Source organism: Ylistrum balloti, unplaced genomic scaffold (assembly GCF_031769215.1).
Source record: "Ylistrum balloti isolate Yb309-2 unplaced genomic scaffold, AGI_CSIRO_Ybal_v1 Utg369710, whole genome shotgun sequence".
NCBI lineage: Eukaryota > Metazoa > Mollusca > Bivalvia > Pectinida > Pectinidae > Ylistrum > Ylistrum balloti.
Window position 1 is genome coordinate 831,440 of NW_026781936.1, and position 13,478 is coordinate 844,917.

General features: G+C 33.5%; 1 protein-coding gene across 1 annotated transcript; it reads left to right on the top strand.

Annotated features, from left to right (window-relative positions):
- The first annotated feature begins 1,424 nt into the window (after positions 1 to 1,424).
- LOC132565290 (neuronal acetylcholine receptor subunit alpha-10-like) lies at positions 1,425 to 11,882 on the top strand. The gene is made up of 6 exons (XM_060229929.1): positions 1,425 to 1,494; positions 1,765 to 1,946; positions 5,898 to 5,942; positions 8,699 to 8,808; positions 9,846 to 10,381; positions 11,338 to 11,882. The coding sequence occupies exons 1-6, from the start codon at positions 1,425 to 1,427 to the stop codon at positions 11,880 to 11,882; spliced, it is 1,488 nt and encodes a 495-aa protein (XP_060085912.1).
- Positions 11,883 to 13,478: the final 1,596 nt, after the last annotated feature.

Sequence of the window (13,478 nt, forward strand, 5' to 3'; positions counted from 1 at the left end):
CCAGCTTCCTCAATAGGATCACTATGACGAACATAAAACTTCACAACGTTTTTTATAAACTGGCATCATTTGAAATCCTGTGTCACGAATTTGTCTCTTGGTTTACGACTTCGTGCACGAAGATAATGATAATGGGAACAGGTCCGTGAATGTTTAAACATCTACGACCTGCAAACACATTAAGTTGGTGTCAAGAAATGGAAAAAAATAGATGATTCATGGCCGAGACGTCAAATATCAAATATATATTGACTACATAATGAATGTCTGTACACTATCGTCAGTTTGGCGCTTAATAAAGCAACACCATTAATTACGAGCGTATTTAAGTATTCAGTCTGTTTCTGATAGTCCTACATGTGTTTGACCTAATATGTCATAATTTGAAAATATACCGAGATTGAATCTAACCCATACTTATTCACGTGTCATTTCTTAATTCATATCAACCACAATAAGAACGACACATCTTTACTTATAGATGTCCGATAGCAAATTTCTTTCAGTGTTCTTGTGCACATCGTGTGCGTCTTTCGATACAACAACTGTAGTTACTACCTCTTCATTCGATCTACTTATATTATCAGTTTTGCATTATCTGGTAAAATTATTTTATTTTTGATATTTATATACATGATCTATATTTATAAGTATTGCACATAATCCCAGTTGAAAATAGCCACTTCCGTGATGTATAGCAAAATTAAAGACAACATATCTATATATTTAGTCTACATTAAAGAAATGATTTTCTCTGTAATTTAATTTTTTCAAATTCTTGTTGAGTCAGTGATCTTGAATATGTTGCCAATGTGGATATTTTAGGTATCCGACAGAAATTTTAACGAAATCATATGCATGGCCTCCTACAGTTAGCAATTTTCTATTGCAATAACCAATAATTATGTATGTGTTGTTCGCTAGTGACATGTTACATGATGTATCCTGTAACATTAGCTGTGAGGATGGTAAAACAGAGTGTGCGTGTCAACAACGAAAACGCATACCGCAGTAGTTTGATGTCTTTTTAGAATGCATTGCCAACACGTTTTGCATGAGAGTTTAACAGAAGACTAAATATCACATGCAACTTGCGTAAAACGCGTCTGTTCATTACATTACACGAAACACGTAGAATTGTTTATGATACAAAAGGATAAAAGAGTTTGACATTAGGTCTTGAGTGGTCCCAAGCGTGTTGACTTTCCAGCCTAGATCTAACACAAAAGCATGATCTGAGACTTAAACATGTAATAGTTTAATGGCGCACTTCAAGAATGAGACATAATGAAAATTTGTTTATTTTGTTCCATCGACATTGAATGATATTGGTTTCTTAATCGCTTCGTAATCTGTCATTGTTTTATTTTTTTCAGAGCAATGTTTATTGAGGGAACGATAATGTCCTCTTATGGAAAACGAAGATGAAACACGATGTACAGAAATGGTTGATTTCGGTGTATACCGTTCTTTGCATGGTATACACAATTGCAGGTATGTCAGAATCAGTCCCCATCGTCACAAGTTCATTTAGAAAGAAATTGGAAGCAAATCCAAATCATAGGCATTGTAAACACTACATGTTTGGATTGAAATCCTAGATGATCAATTTATCACGAAATCATACAGATAAAAGTATGAAGTATGTAAACCTCTTTATTTATTACAGTGCATATTGATCTAAAACACTATTAATGCATGTGAGTGAAGAATTTTTAACCGAAAGCCTATAGCAGTCATTTTTTTCATATTTCTTTTACTTAGCTGGAGCCTGCAATGAGACCATTGAAGAGTGTCTTAGGTCGACAAGTTTTAACTTAACGGATGAGCAAAGGCTTCTTACCAAGCTTATGGCATCATATAACAAACAGACACGTCCAGTGTTTAACGCATCACATCCTGTCAATGTCAAGGTCGGACTGACAGTCACACAGATATTTGACGTGGTAAGTAGTACAATTAGTATAACATACACTTTTTGATGTAGTTGAAAACAAATGCATAAAGCGGCATAAATACAATTATATCATTGTGGCGATACCATTGTTTGATAAAGTAGAAAGATCTTCCAACAGATTGCTATCTTGTTATTGTACCCATTGAAAGATGTTGTGCCCCCTTTTTATTCGACATGTTTACGTTTATATATAGAAATAAAGACCTTACCAGAGCAGATGAAAAACACTTTATCTTCAGCTTCTGTACCTTTTTCGTTTATTTTTAGATAACTTTATAAAGAAAAACGTTGAAGAAAACTTATTCAAAGTGCATTAACGGCTCTTCAAAAATAACTGCTTCAACGTTACTCATACGTGACTTAAATGGAAGATTAACAACATAGCTGTTTTAAAAGAAATTTGCTTTTCGTCTAGTAAACTCACTCATATCATGACTAACGATGTTGTCATGCCGTACTATCAAGCGATTCGATTCTTTTGGAACGCACAGGGAAAACATTAATGGATATATAATACACAAGAACAGCAAAGAGGAAATATCAACATGCCAATATAATCCAAACTCAATAGAATTAGGGCAAAATATGAACAACAAAAAACTTTACACGGAGACTCATGAAACGATCAGGAAGAGATATAGAACATGGCGATGTGTTAAAGATACCACCATACTCAAAAGAGTGTTGCCGGATTGATTTTAGAGAAATCATGTGATGCTCCTTCAGCAGAAATGTTTACAATTTTGAAATGGATGCCGATTTCGAAATATTTTAAATTCAGAGTCAATTATGACACATGAATGTGTAAAATGGTTTGGTACCACAATATCTTTCAAGTGATTTTATTTCGACTGGAAGTGGTCATCAGTGGTCTACACGGCAGGTATTTAGTAAAAATATTGGTTCCAAAAAACAAGACAATTTATTATTCGAAACATTTTTTATGTATCCGGTTGTCAGGAAAGAAACAAACTTCTAAATGAAATCAAAACTGAAACATCATTTTCTATGTTCAAAGAAAAACTAGTGTGCTATTATTTGAACTCCTGACGAAATAATCTTTAGATTTTGTTTCCAATACCAGTAATGTTTTACTCTTTGTTATATAAGCGTAGTACTTTTTTACACTAAACAATATTAGTAAATTTTGTCAATTGTGCATTCAGGAATTATATCCGTTTAATATCATTTTGTACATAACTGATTTTCATTACCCATGCTTTGTGTTTAAAATTCCTTTACATCACAGAAAATTTCGCTACCGTTTCCGAGACATTTTCGCAAAACAGCTGTAGAGTTGCCCTTTTAAGATTAATGAAATAGATCAAAGATAAAAGAAAATAAATACTTATGTTAAACCTTAAACTGTATGAGAACTACATCAAGGACAGATATATGTGTTTAAAACGCTTTGTAACTCTCATTTGATAATGATAATTAGAATGACTAATGACGGATGTCGTTAATATTTACATGTTGGTATTTTTTTTTTTCATTTTTGCACAGCACCTACCTCCCATCCGAGAAATCTCAAACATTTTTCTTTTTGGTTCCCACTATTCTTGTTTCTATCACTTCATTTGAAACATATCAGCTTGCGTATTTCACATAAAACAAACGATCTAGATATACAGTATCCGGTCGAGCACTAAAGGAAACATTTAGACAAGAAATAGGTTACACTATATGATAACATCGGATTGCCTTCGTCTGCTAGCTTTATCGCCATTGTGCTCTGTATAAATGTACCATTTGTCTACATGCCATAGGCATTGTGTATCAGCAGAAAAAAATATTCGTAGGTCTTGCATTTAGAAGGACCATAAATACTAAGCTCCCGTGGAAATATTATATTCATTTGTAAATGTCATATTTTCTAATCTATTTTTATAACTCACCTGGCTAATATTTATTTCCGAAGATAAAATATGAGTGTCTGCATAGAAGCCAAGGTGCCTATCTACATCTATCTGTCTGGAACTAAATGGTGCGTAGCGACGGAAAAGCGACGGAAAACGTATAGATATCATGCAACGCTGCGCAGGGTGTGCATGTACTTAGAAATGGCATTTGACCTTTATACATTCTTGCTTCTCTGCATTTCTTTACTGTTAGTTATAAAAGCAATGATTCCCGTAGTCTAATGGTAGATTTATTTTGATATCATTTCTAAATAAAGCATATCAAAAATATGTATTCAGTCATTAAAGACTCATCATTGATGCTAGTTTCTGATATTGTGGGAACTGGAAGTAAGGAATTGGACAAAAAATATATCAATGAAGAAGTCATCAAATTCTGTAATTCGATAAAGTTTATAAATAAATGTAATATTATGTTAAAGTATTATGATTACTATTTAACACATACCACTAACAAATACATTTTTGCACACAATGGTCGTTACGTTCAGTTTTGTTTTGTTTTGTTTGCTAGTTTGGATTTTTTATTTGTTTGTTTGTTTTATTGTCTCTTATCAATTCTTTGCTTCGCTGATGGGATATAATAAAACCGGTGACATACCTTCCTTCCATACCTTCTTTTCAAATCCGAATGCTTATATCAACTCCTTTTTGGGAAAGTATTAATACAGTATAGGAAGGGATTGCCTCTCTTTACATGACTGTTTTTAATTATATACATAGTGAAGTTACTAGAAAATCGTCGTTTGGGTATGTACAGACAAGTCATCCACAATTTTATGTTAAAGTGAAAGTAAAATTAGACGACATCTGCTTGTCTTTGATAACAAAACAAATCAACGTGAACAAATACTTCCGTTATTTTTCCACTGACGTAATATCGATCAACCTATAGCAACATATGCTGTATGGACTTGTTAACGGGTAAATTGGAACAGAATCAGAACGAAAAGCGATATTTCATATTCTATGTGTGCTAATGAAGCACAAACGTGTTAAACTAAACATATGATATACATTATTACGATGCAAGCACACGAGGAATTCGTAAGTTAGTGGAAAGAGAAAATTAAGCTGGTAATTATAGATGAAAAAAATATTTTTGAACATTTTTTTCCAAGTGTAGAATAATTGTTTACACAACCCATGATTACTCTGAATGGGAATGTGTTTACTTTCTTTGTCATTTCCAAGGTATCCTGTACATCAAATAAACTGAGAGAAGCATAGGAGACTTTAAAACGATATAATGAAATTAGCACGTGCACCTGAAGGTTATCCTATTGACATATCCATTTATTAAATGAACCTGTGAGCTTGCATGGCATCACATATAAACAACTGTAAATTTTCTGAAAATCGTTTGTGTATATATCTTGTGATCAACATAACATAACCAAATCTACTTAGAGTTTCCTTTCAAGTCACTTTCAGGAATGCTGTTAGCTAAACAAAGAAAACGTCACGTCCCAACAAGCAAACATTTTTGACTATTACGCAATAGCATAAAGATGGATTACTTGAAACGTAATAACATATTTGTCACTTCAATAATTGTGTGTTTGTTCAAAACTGGAAACAGTTAACAATTGTTGTATTTAAGGATGGCTGTCATATCGCTTTGACGTTTTCAATTCGGCAAATTGTCTTATGTTCTCGTTACATTACAGTTTGATATCGAAAGGGATCATGTATTTGGTCATATACACATTTTGGACCTGTGTATCCCTAAGTGTTGGTTACATTAACTGCTGATCCATATATTTTCAGACTTATTGTACTGGTTGACACAAAAGCTGGCATGTTCTTCAGATGCACTTAAATTGTTTTTAAATTCCTTTTTCATTGGTATCTCAAATTAACAGCATCCTTAACATCAAAGATGCCATGTTTCTTCTGAATTTGTTAGATAACATCTTAGTGTTGAGTTATGATTATGTTGACGCAACTATCAAGTAGGAGTTTAATTGGCATTTGCCTTCTTTCTTTTTGTACTTACGGTTTATTTATATTTTCAGGACGAGAAAAACCAGGTGATCACCGTTAATGTTTGGCTTGACCAGGTAAGTTTATTCAAATGACAAATCTGCACAATTTGCATCAGTAACACATGTAATCGATACAGCAAAAACCTTGCCAAATCCTTCAACTTGATTTAAGAAATGTATTGAGCGTGTCAGTCGTATATAACAAACAGAATAGAAAAAAGGGACACGACAGCTTCTTCTATAATTTTCACTTTCCTTCATCATTTTCTGAGACGCAACCCGGCAGTATGGTATGTGAGGTATGAATTTTACATTTCTATAAATTGACGTGCCTGCTTCCTCTACCCGTGGTATTTCAATGTCACAGTTGATTCTACCCAACGATTCGACCCCACCCACCTCCCAAACATTACAATGCCTTTTTTTGTACAAAATGTTAATAAATTCACAACACAGGGTTTCAAGAGATCCATGAAGAAGTTGGACACGTTTTACGTTCATCATAATGATCACAATGCAAAAAAAACAAACAACAACAACAACAAAACACATTTTCATGGCGATATCATGTTGGTCGTGTCTGATACGTATTAGTATGCCTTGTGGTTACCTTATTGCTTACATTGTTTACTAGGGAATGTGAAATTACTTACGTGGTATGTTCAACATGAACAGCAGACGCTTATGCGTCCGGAACCCTAAATTCTTTTACTGGTGCTTGTTCATGAGTCTTTCATGTATATCTTTCATCTGTTCATATATTCTCGTAGTTTACTCGGATAAGGATTATGTTGACATGTCTATACTTTCTTTGTTAAAACTGATACCTTCTTTGCCTCATCATCTACGTAGTTACCAAAATGTTATATTCACTTTGAATAATAAAAGGGTGTTACAATGGTGGCTGACGAAGTATTCTAAGATACACATTGTGCGTTCGTGCGAGATCATATGGTATATATTATACTTTATAAAATTCTTCATTCTTATTAAAGAATATTCCGTTAAATGCTTTTGTAGACACTGCTGGTAGACGTATAGCCCCTAAAGTTTACTGTTAAATGCTTGACAGGTTGAATCCATGCGAATGCTGGCACGGTTCAGAATATCAGATTCACGTGACGTCCTTCACAAATATCACATATATAAATCATGGCAAACTTTTTTGGAATAAGGATCAGGTGCACATCCAGCCTAGATTTTGATATACCTTTCGATTATTTACTTTATTTTCTTAAGTCAGCTCTAGGTTCCAAATGTAGGACCTTTACATCACTGATAAGTGAAGGGAGGACGAAGCAGCTGTATACTCTACTTTACCTAATTTCTGAATTATTATTAAAACGATGTTATTCACTTGTTTGTCTTACGAAAAGTTTACAGCAAAATATGCTCCCCTAATAATTGAATTTCTCTAATCAACGTAGCATATCAGAAAAATATATAACAATTGACACAGAGGTCAACGTTAAACGACGTTTGGGTAACATATATACATACATAGTTTAAACATTGTAAAATTGAAAAGTTACAAACAGAATCCTACTGCTATCCTTACCTAGGTGACTCTCCAATGAAACAAGTAAGAAAGTGCCAAAGTCTTGTTTATACTGGCCAGACATCGTGTCAGGACAAAATTAATGAGAGATAGTAAACTTTGATGTGTTTCTATAGTAACAACATCATATATATGTTGCTACAGACACATTAAAACCCTAAGGTGGAAACATGTGTCTTTGGAGTAATTAGGCGTAATGAGTACGTACAATATAAAATCTAGTTGATTAAGTTTGTTTGGTTTTACCAGCATTAGCTTTAATTGGGAAAACAAGGAGGCCAAAACTTGGATCATAATGTGATTTTCTAACCTTCGTCTGGTATTCTTAACACATTTAAAAAAATCATCACAAAGGATTATCAATATGTTAAGCAGATGATCAAATACCAACAGAATACAAAACTTTGCTAGATATAAAGAAGGAAACATTTCAACGCCAAATATTGATGGACGAGTGTATGGTGCAGTTCGAATGTTCTTACTAATGGACAAGGTTGGATGTTACTTCAGTTTGTGTTGACAGAACCACTGCCTTTCCTCTGAAGATCGTATTATCGTTCTACAAATAAAAGAAATATGACATTGTTGCTACAAAATTATGGAAAATAAATACATCAACTTACGAATCAGACACCATATCGTTAAATTTCCAGAGGCACTCATATCAGGATCCGGATGCTTCTAGATCAGGAATACTAAGACACACTTTCCAACTAAATAACATAATGATAATTACTACATGCATGCCAAAGTTCTCTTTGTTGTTACAGTGATGAACATATAAATGGACGGACTAAAAACACAACTAATGCATATGTGAATGAAATGAACATCGGTCCTGTTACAATAGGCTGGTAAACAAGTTATTCTTTAGAATGTACATTTCCTCTCCAGCCATGACCGTCAACGTGTACATATAGATGAAATACACTTACTATCATGCCTTCAAAGTGGGAACAATGTAACTGACAAAACCTTGACAAGGCATATACGTGAACACAGTGAAATAACGCCGAATTCATACCACACAGAGAAACATGTCTCATTTCTCAATATGATTATTATACCTTATGCAAAACCTTCTTAAGAAAGCAAACTAAAGTTATATTGTCTACTTTGCTTATGAAGTAACATAGTCATCTCTAAAAGGTTTTAAAAGAAACACATAAAGTATTCTGATAGATTCAATACTTCGTTGTACTTATGATTAACCGTTCGGCCTACGGATATCGTGTGTCATGTGATGGACATTAAATTTACATACTCTTTTCAGGAATGGCATGACGAGAAGCTGTCGTGGGACCCTGCCGATTACAATGGTCTGTCTGTGATGAGAATTCCCTGTAATAACTTGTGGCTGCCAGACATAGTCCTCTACAACAGGTAATTAAATTGACATTACTGGTTTCAAATCCTGCATTGATAAATGTATTTGCACTTGAGTTTTGAAGTAAATAAATAAAGATATATGTAAATATATGTATATATATATAAACATGAACATGAGAAATAATGTACATTTTATCTCACCTTATGAAGCTATAATAACCATATTAAGAAAGAGTCCGAGTTTCTTGTTTCTCTGTATGATATGACTATATCGTTATTTTACTGTGTTTACCTATGTGCCTTGTCATGTTGTTTCGAAACAGCAAGTTGTTAACTTTTAGTCCCTAGGATTTGCGATAACCTTAATGCCACGTTTTAATTCATTTGCATATTGGCACCGTGTAGAATATATCTATTTTCTTAAATTGTCAAAAATATGAAAATTACAAAAGTTATGAAATTGTGGGTCTAGTGCACCTCCCCATGGATGTTTTTAATTCTGTCGATAAATTCGTAGTTTTTAGTCGCCTCCGAGGCTTCAAACTGTTGGCCGTTAGCATCACTGATGAATTCTAGAAGGACGAAAAACTGTATGTTGCAGATAAAGTTTTGTTTGCCTTGACTGTATCTAACTCTTAATTTGTATCAAAAGGTGATATTCACTTGTGTGTCTTTTATACGATCTTAAGGCCACCGTGAATAGTGTATTAACAGCCTTATAACTTACAAAGAATAAACATGATAGAAATACAGGCAGTTTTATAGTGCTAGCAACACCAAACCTAGAACCATCAACAAAAGTAGTGGCAATACATTGTTTTCTTTGTTTATGTAAGTATGTAATAGTAACAGTAAACAAAACAACAACAACAATATCAACGCCAACATCAGTGGCAATGCAATTTTTAATGATTGTTTATTTATTTAGCGCTTTCATCAGCGATATAAGGTAAAGTAAGATTTAATCAAAATAATTTCATATTTGAATTATTGCATTAAAACTCAAAAAAAAATTCTTAAGACTAATTCTATAGAGCGTAAAACGAAATTAGCGAAGATAAACTTCACTTATCATTCTTTTACCTTTGTAGTGCATCTGACTACAACGAAAAGTACATGGAAGCATTGGCTATGGTGTCATCTGATGGTCACGTGTTTTGGCCGCCTATCGTCAAGCTTCGAAGCTCATGTCTAATGGATATCACCTATTTTCCATTTGATGATCAGATTTGTAAGATGAAGATGGGATCATGGGCATACGACGGATTCCAAGTCGATATCCTCAACAGATCCACAAACATCGATCTTACAAATTACGTGGAGAATGGAGAATGGGAACTTATTAATACAAGCTCTGTTCGAAACGTTGTGACGTATCCATGTTGTCCTGAACCGTTTCCGGATGTGACGTTTTCCATGCACATCCGGCGCCGAACGACCTACTATATGTATAACGTCATCATCCCGTCTGTGATGCTTTCGTCGCTAGCCTTACTTGGATTCTGGTTACATCCTGATGGCGGAGAGAAGGTGACACTTGGATTAACTGTTCTACTTGCTTTATCCGTCTTCATGTTACTTATAGCGGAGAATACTCCTGCTACCTCGTTTTATGTTCCTCTTTTAGGTAAGATGCTTAATTTTTTATTTGTGTTAATTTCCTTAATTATTTTCTCCTTTCATTTTTTGAATTTTAACAATATTATGTAATTCCAAAGCATTTGTTTCTTTAAGGACAGTTTTATTATAATAGCAAACTATTTCATTTGAAGACTGGCAAATAATATCGTGTATTTTTTCTCTGCACGTGTATTCAAGTTTTGATGATTCATTTAGTTTATAGAAATTAAAACTACGATAGGAAAGTCCCCACATTACGCATGACTTCTCCAATACTTTGGAGCAAATCGCTTATTCAGGATTATCTCTCCAATTCTTTTTCCTCAACAGAGACATTTAATTCAACATGGGGCAGGGACAAACAACATTTCTCACCAAATTGTAAATCTTTATCACCTTTTGGTGTTGTTTCTTTTGTTTTTCTGATAAGTGTGCTGCATCGTTTAAGAGTATACAAAAAGGGAGGTAATCCTCGCAACTTAAACAAAATTTGCTGAAACCAAATTCAGAAAAAAATTACAAGAATTAGAGGGAAGACTTCCATGGTGAAATTTTCAGAGCAACACACGGTAATCTGTTACCCCGTTAAAAAACAGATCTGTGTTGATGTTGTCTCTGACAATTTCTTTTTCTTGCAAGACTGATGAGTATTTTTCATCATTTTCAGTTGAGGATCGATAGCGTTTTTGCAAAATACCTTTTATACTCAGTTTGATATATTTCTTACAACATTAAGGAAAACTTGGTAAAATGTGCAATTTTTTTATATAAATTAACAATAAATTCAATGTTGTTATTGATCTTCCTTTTTCATCACTGATGAACGCCGTTCTGAAATAACAAATGGCATATCTTGAGATATCAAAGCTTACTGTACTGTAGCCAAGACACTAAAAAGAGAAAAAAACAACCATACTCGCAGCTTGTTTAAAGACGTTTTAAAACGATTACTTGTTTCTACAGGTGTCTACCTTATAACTACAATGTCCTTCACCTCATGCTCCGTCATTGTTGCTGTCACAGTCTCCAACATCCATGCTCGAGGATCACGTGATATGAAAATTCCAAAAGGAGTCAAGTCATTTGTTGTTTGTATTTCAAAAATGATGTGCATGAAATTACGATACATAGAGAATGGCGAATACCTTGGCGAAATTATCTCCGGAGGACTGCAGAAGTCAACAAATGGGGACGTTTGTGGCAACACGAATAGAGTTCACTGTAGTGAGAACCTCACATCATTACCTGGATTTGAAGAACAGGGTAATATACAAATATCTACCGTGAATGGCCCGGATGTATACAGCGCGTCTATTCTACAAGCCCTTCAGTGCCTTATCGATCAAAGTAATTCGCGTGACAACGAGGAAATTAACCGACGACAGTGGGAAGAAGTGGCATTCATAGTTGACAGATTCTTTTTTTGGGTGTTCCTTCTAGGAATGATTTTATCATCTGTGTATCTACTCGCGTTTTCACCGCTGTTGTTAAAGAAAATTTCTCTGTAATTCTAATGTAGAAAGGGAAAAAGCATTGCTACATTTGATTGGTCGTGTTAATCTCTTGGTAAGTTTGATACGGCAACCTCTAATATTGGCTTGATTGGGGCAAACATACTTTGTGCCATAAACGTTTTCATGATTGCTAAGAAGAAAGAAACTATCCTAACTATCGTCTACCAAACATGTACAGTGTATAAGAATAACAGCTGACAAACACATAAATCCTCGTTAACATTTCGTTTCTAAGATTATTTCATAAAGTCATAAAGAAATTTGATACAAAATTGTTACCTGACAATTGCTATGATATTCTCGTTGAAATTGCTTTTGTTTCGAGATGGGAATTCCGTAAGATCGATGAAACAAAAAATGAGATCCAATGTAGTAGACCTATTTGAAAGTTTTATATGAAGAGTTTTAAGGCTCTTTCATTACGAATTGAAATATATACGCCATATAGTACACGTGATCTTGTTATTGTCAACACCTTATCAATAAATCTAAAAATGTTATCTTATTATAACAAACGATGTTATCATGTGAGAACGATACCTTAGTACTGTTGAGACAATGTATATATTTCATGCTGTATGAATCGCGCTAATTTCGCTTAGAGTATCATTCGGCGCCATAATCAAACAAACATTTTTATCCATATATGGTAATATAGAATTGTACATGCATCAAGCAGTCGCTGTGGTAACCAGTTGATAGCGATGACAAGTAAACAAATACGCGAAATTATAAACATTTTTTAGATTAAATCTGTATGTTGTCTTTTTCCAATATGTTTGCCACGAAATCCAAACCTATAATGACCCTTAAAATGGCTGTTTTATGATGGTTAGTGTCAAATTGACTCAAAATATTAGCCCACTTTATAATGTTAAACAATTTATTTTCAAAATAGATACAAGCATACTATGTGATATATATCGAGACTGCATATATATTTTATTGTATAAAGTACTCAGCCAAATTGTACTATTTATGGAAATTATTTTACATGTAGATAAATCAAACTCTTACTCTAGCGAATGCGAGTGAATTGAGAAAATATCAGGATTATGGGAATATTTGTAATTTGTATTATTTTCTTGCGCAAAAATAACGCAATTGAAAGTCATTGTGTAAAGTATTTCTTTAAATTGAACGTAGAAACACTTTATGTTATGAAAGACAAGTCGCATTATCGTTGATCAAAGATTTTTGAAACATAAGACATTTGAATATGTTTTTCGTGTATTGATGTAATGAACATATTATCTGTGATAGCAGTATAGTATATGGCACATTAGTATATCAAATATATAAAAAAGAATATCATCTCATTCTGTAATTAATCTGTGTTTAAAGCCATTTTTATCAAACTGATGATGATAAGAAACCATCTTAGTTAAGTTATACATTACCTGGTCGCTATAGAAGAAGATTTTCAGAAATTTCGTTTTCTGTGTTTTTAATTAACAGGTTGTATTAGTTTTCTCAGCAATCTGGTTTTTTGTCATCATAAAAGGTAACTCAAATGAACTAATACAATCGGTCATTCTAACGTGTACTTTTTTGTTGCTCTGTAACATTTTGGTATTAACTTCATCAATT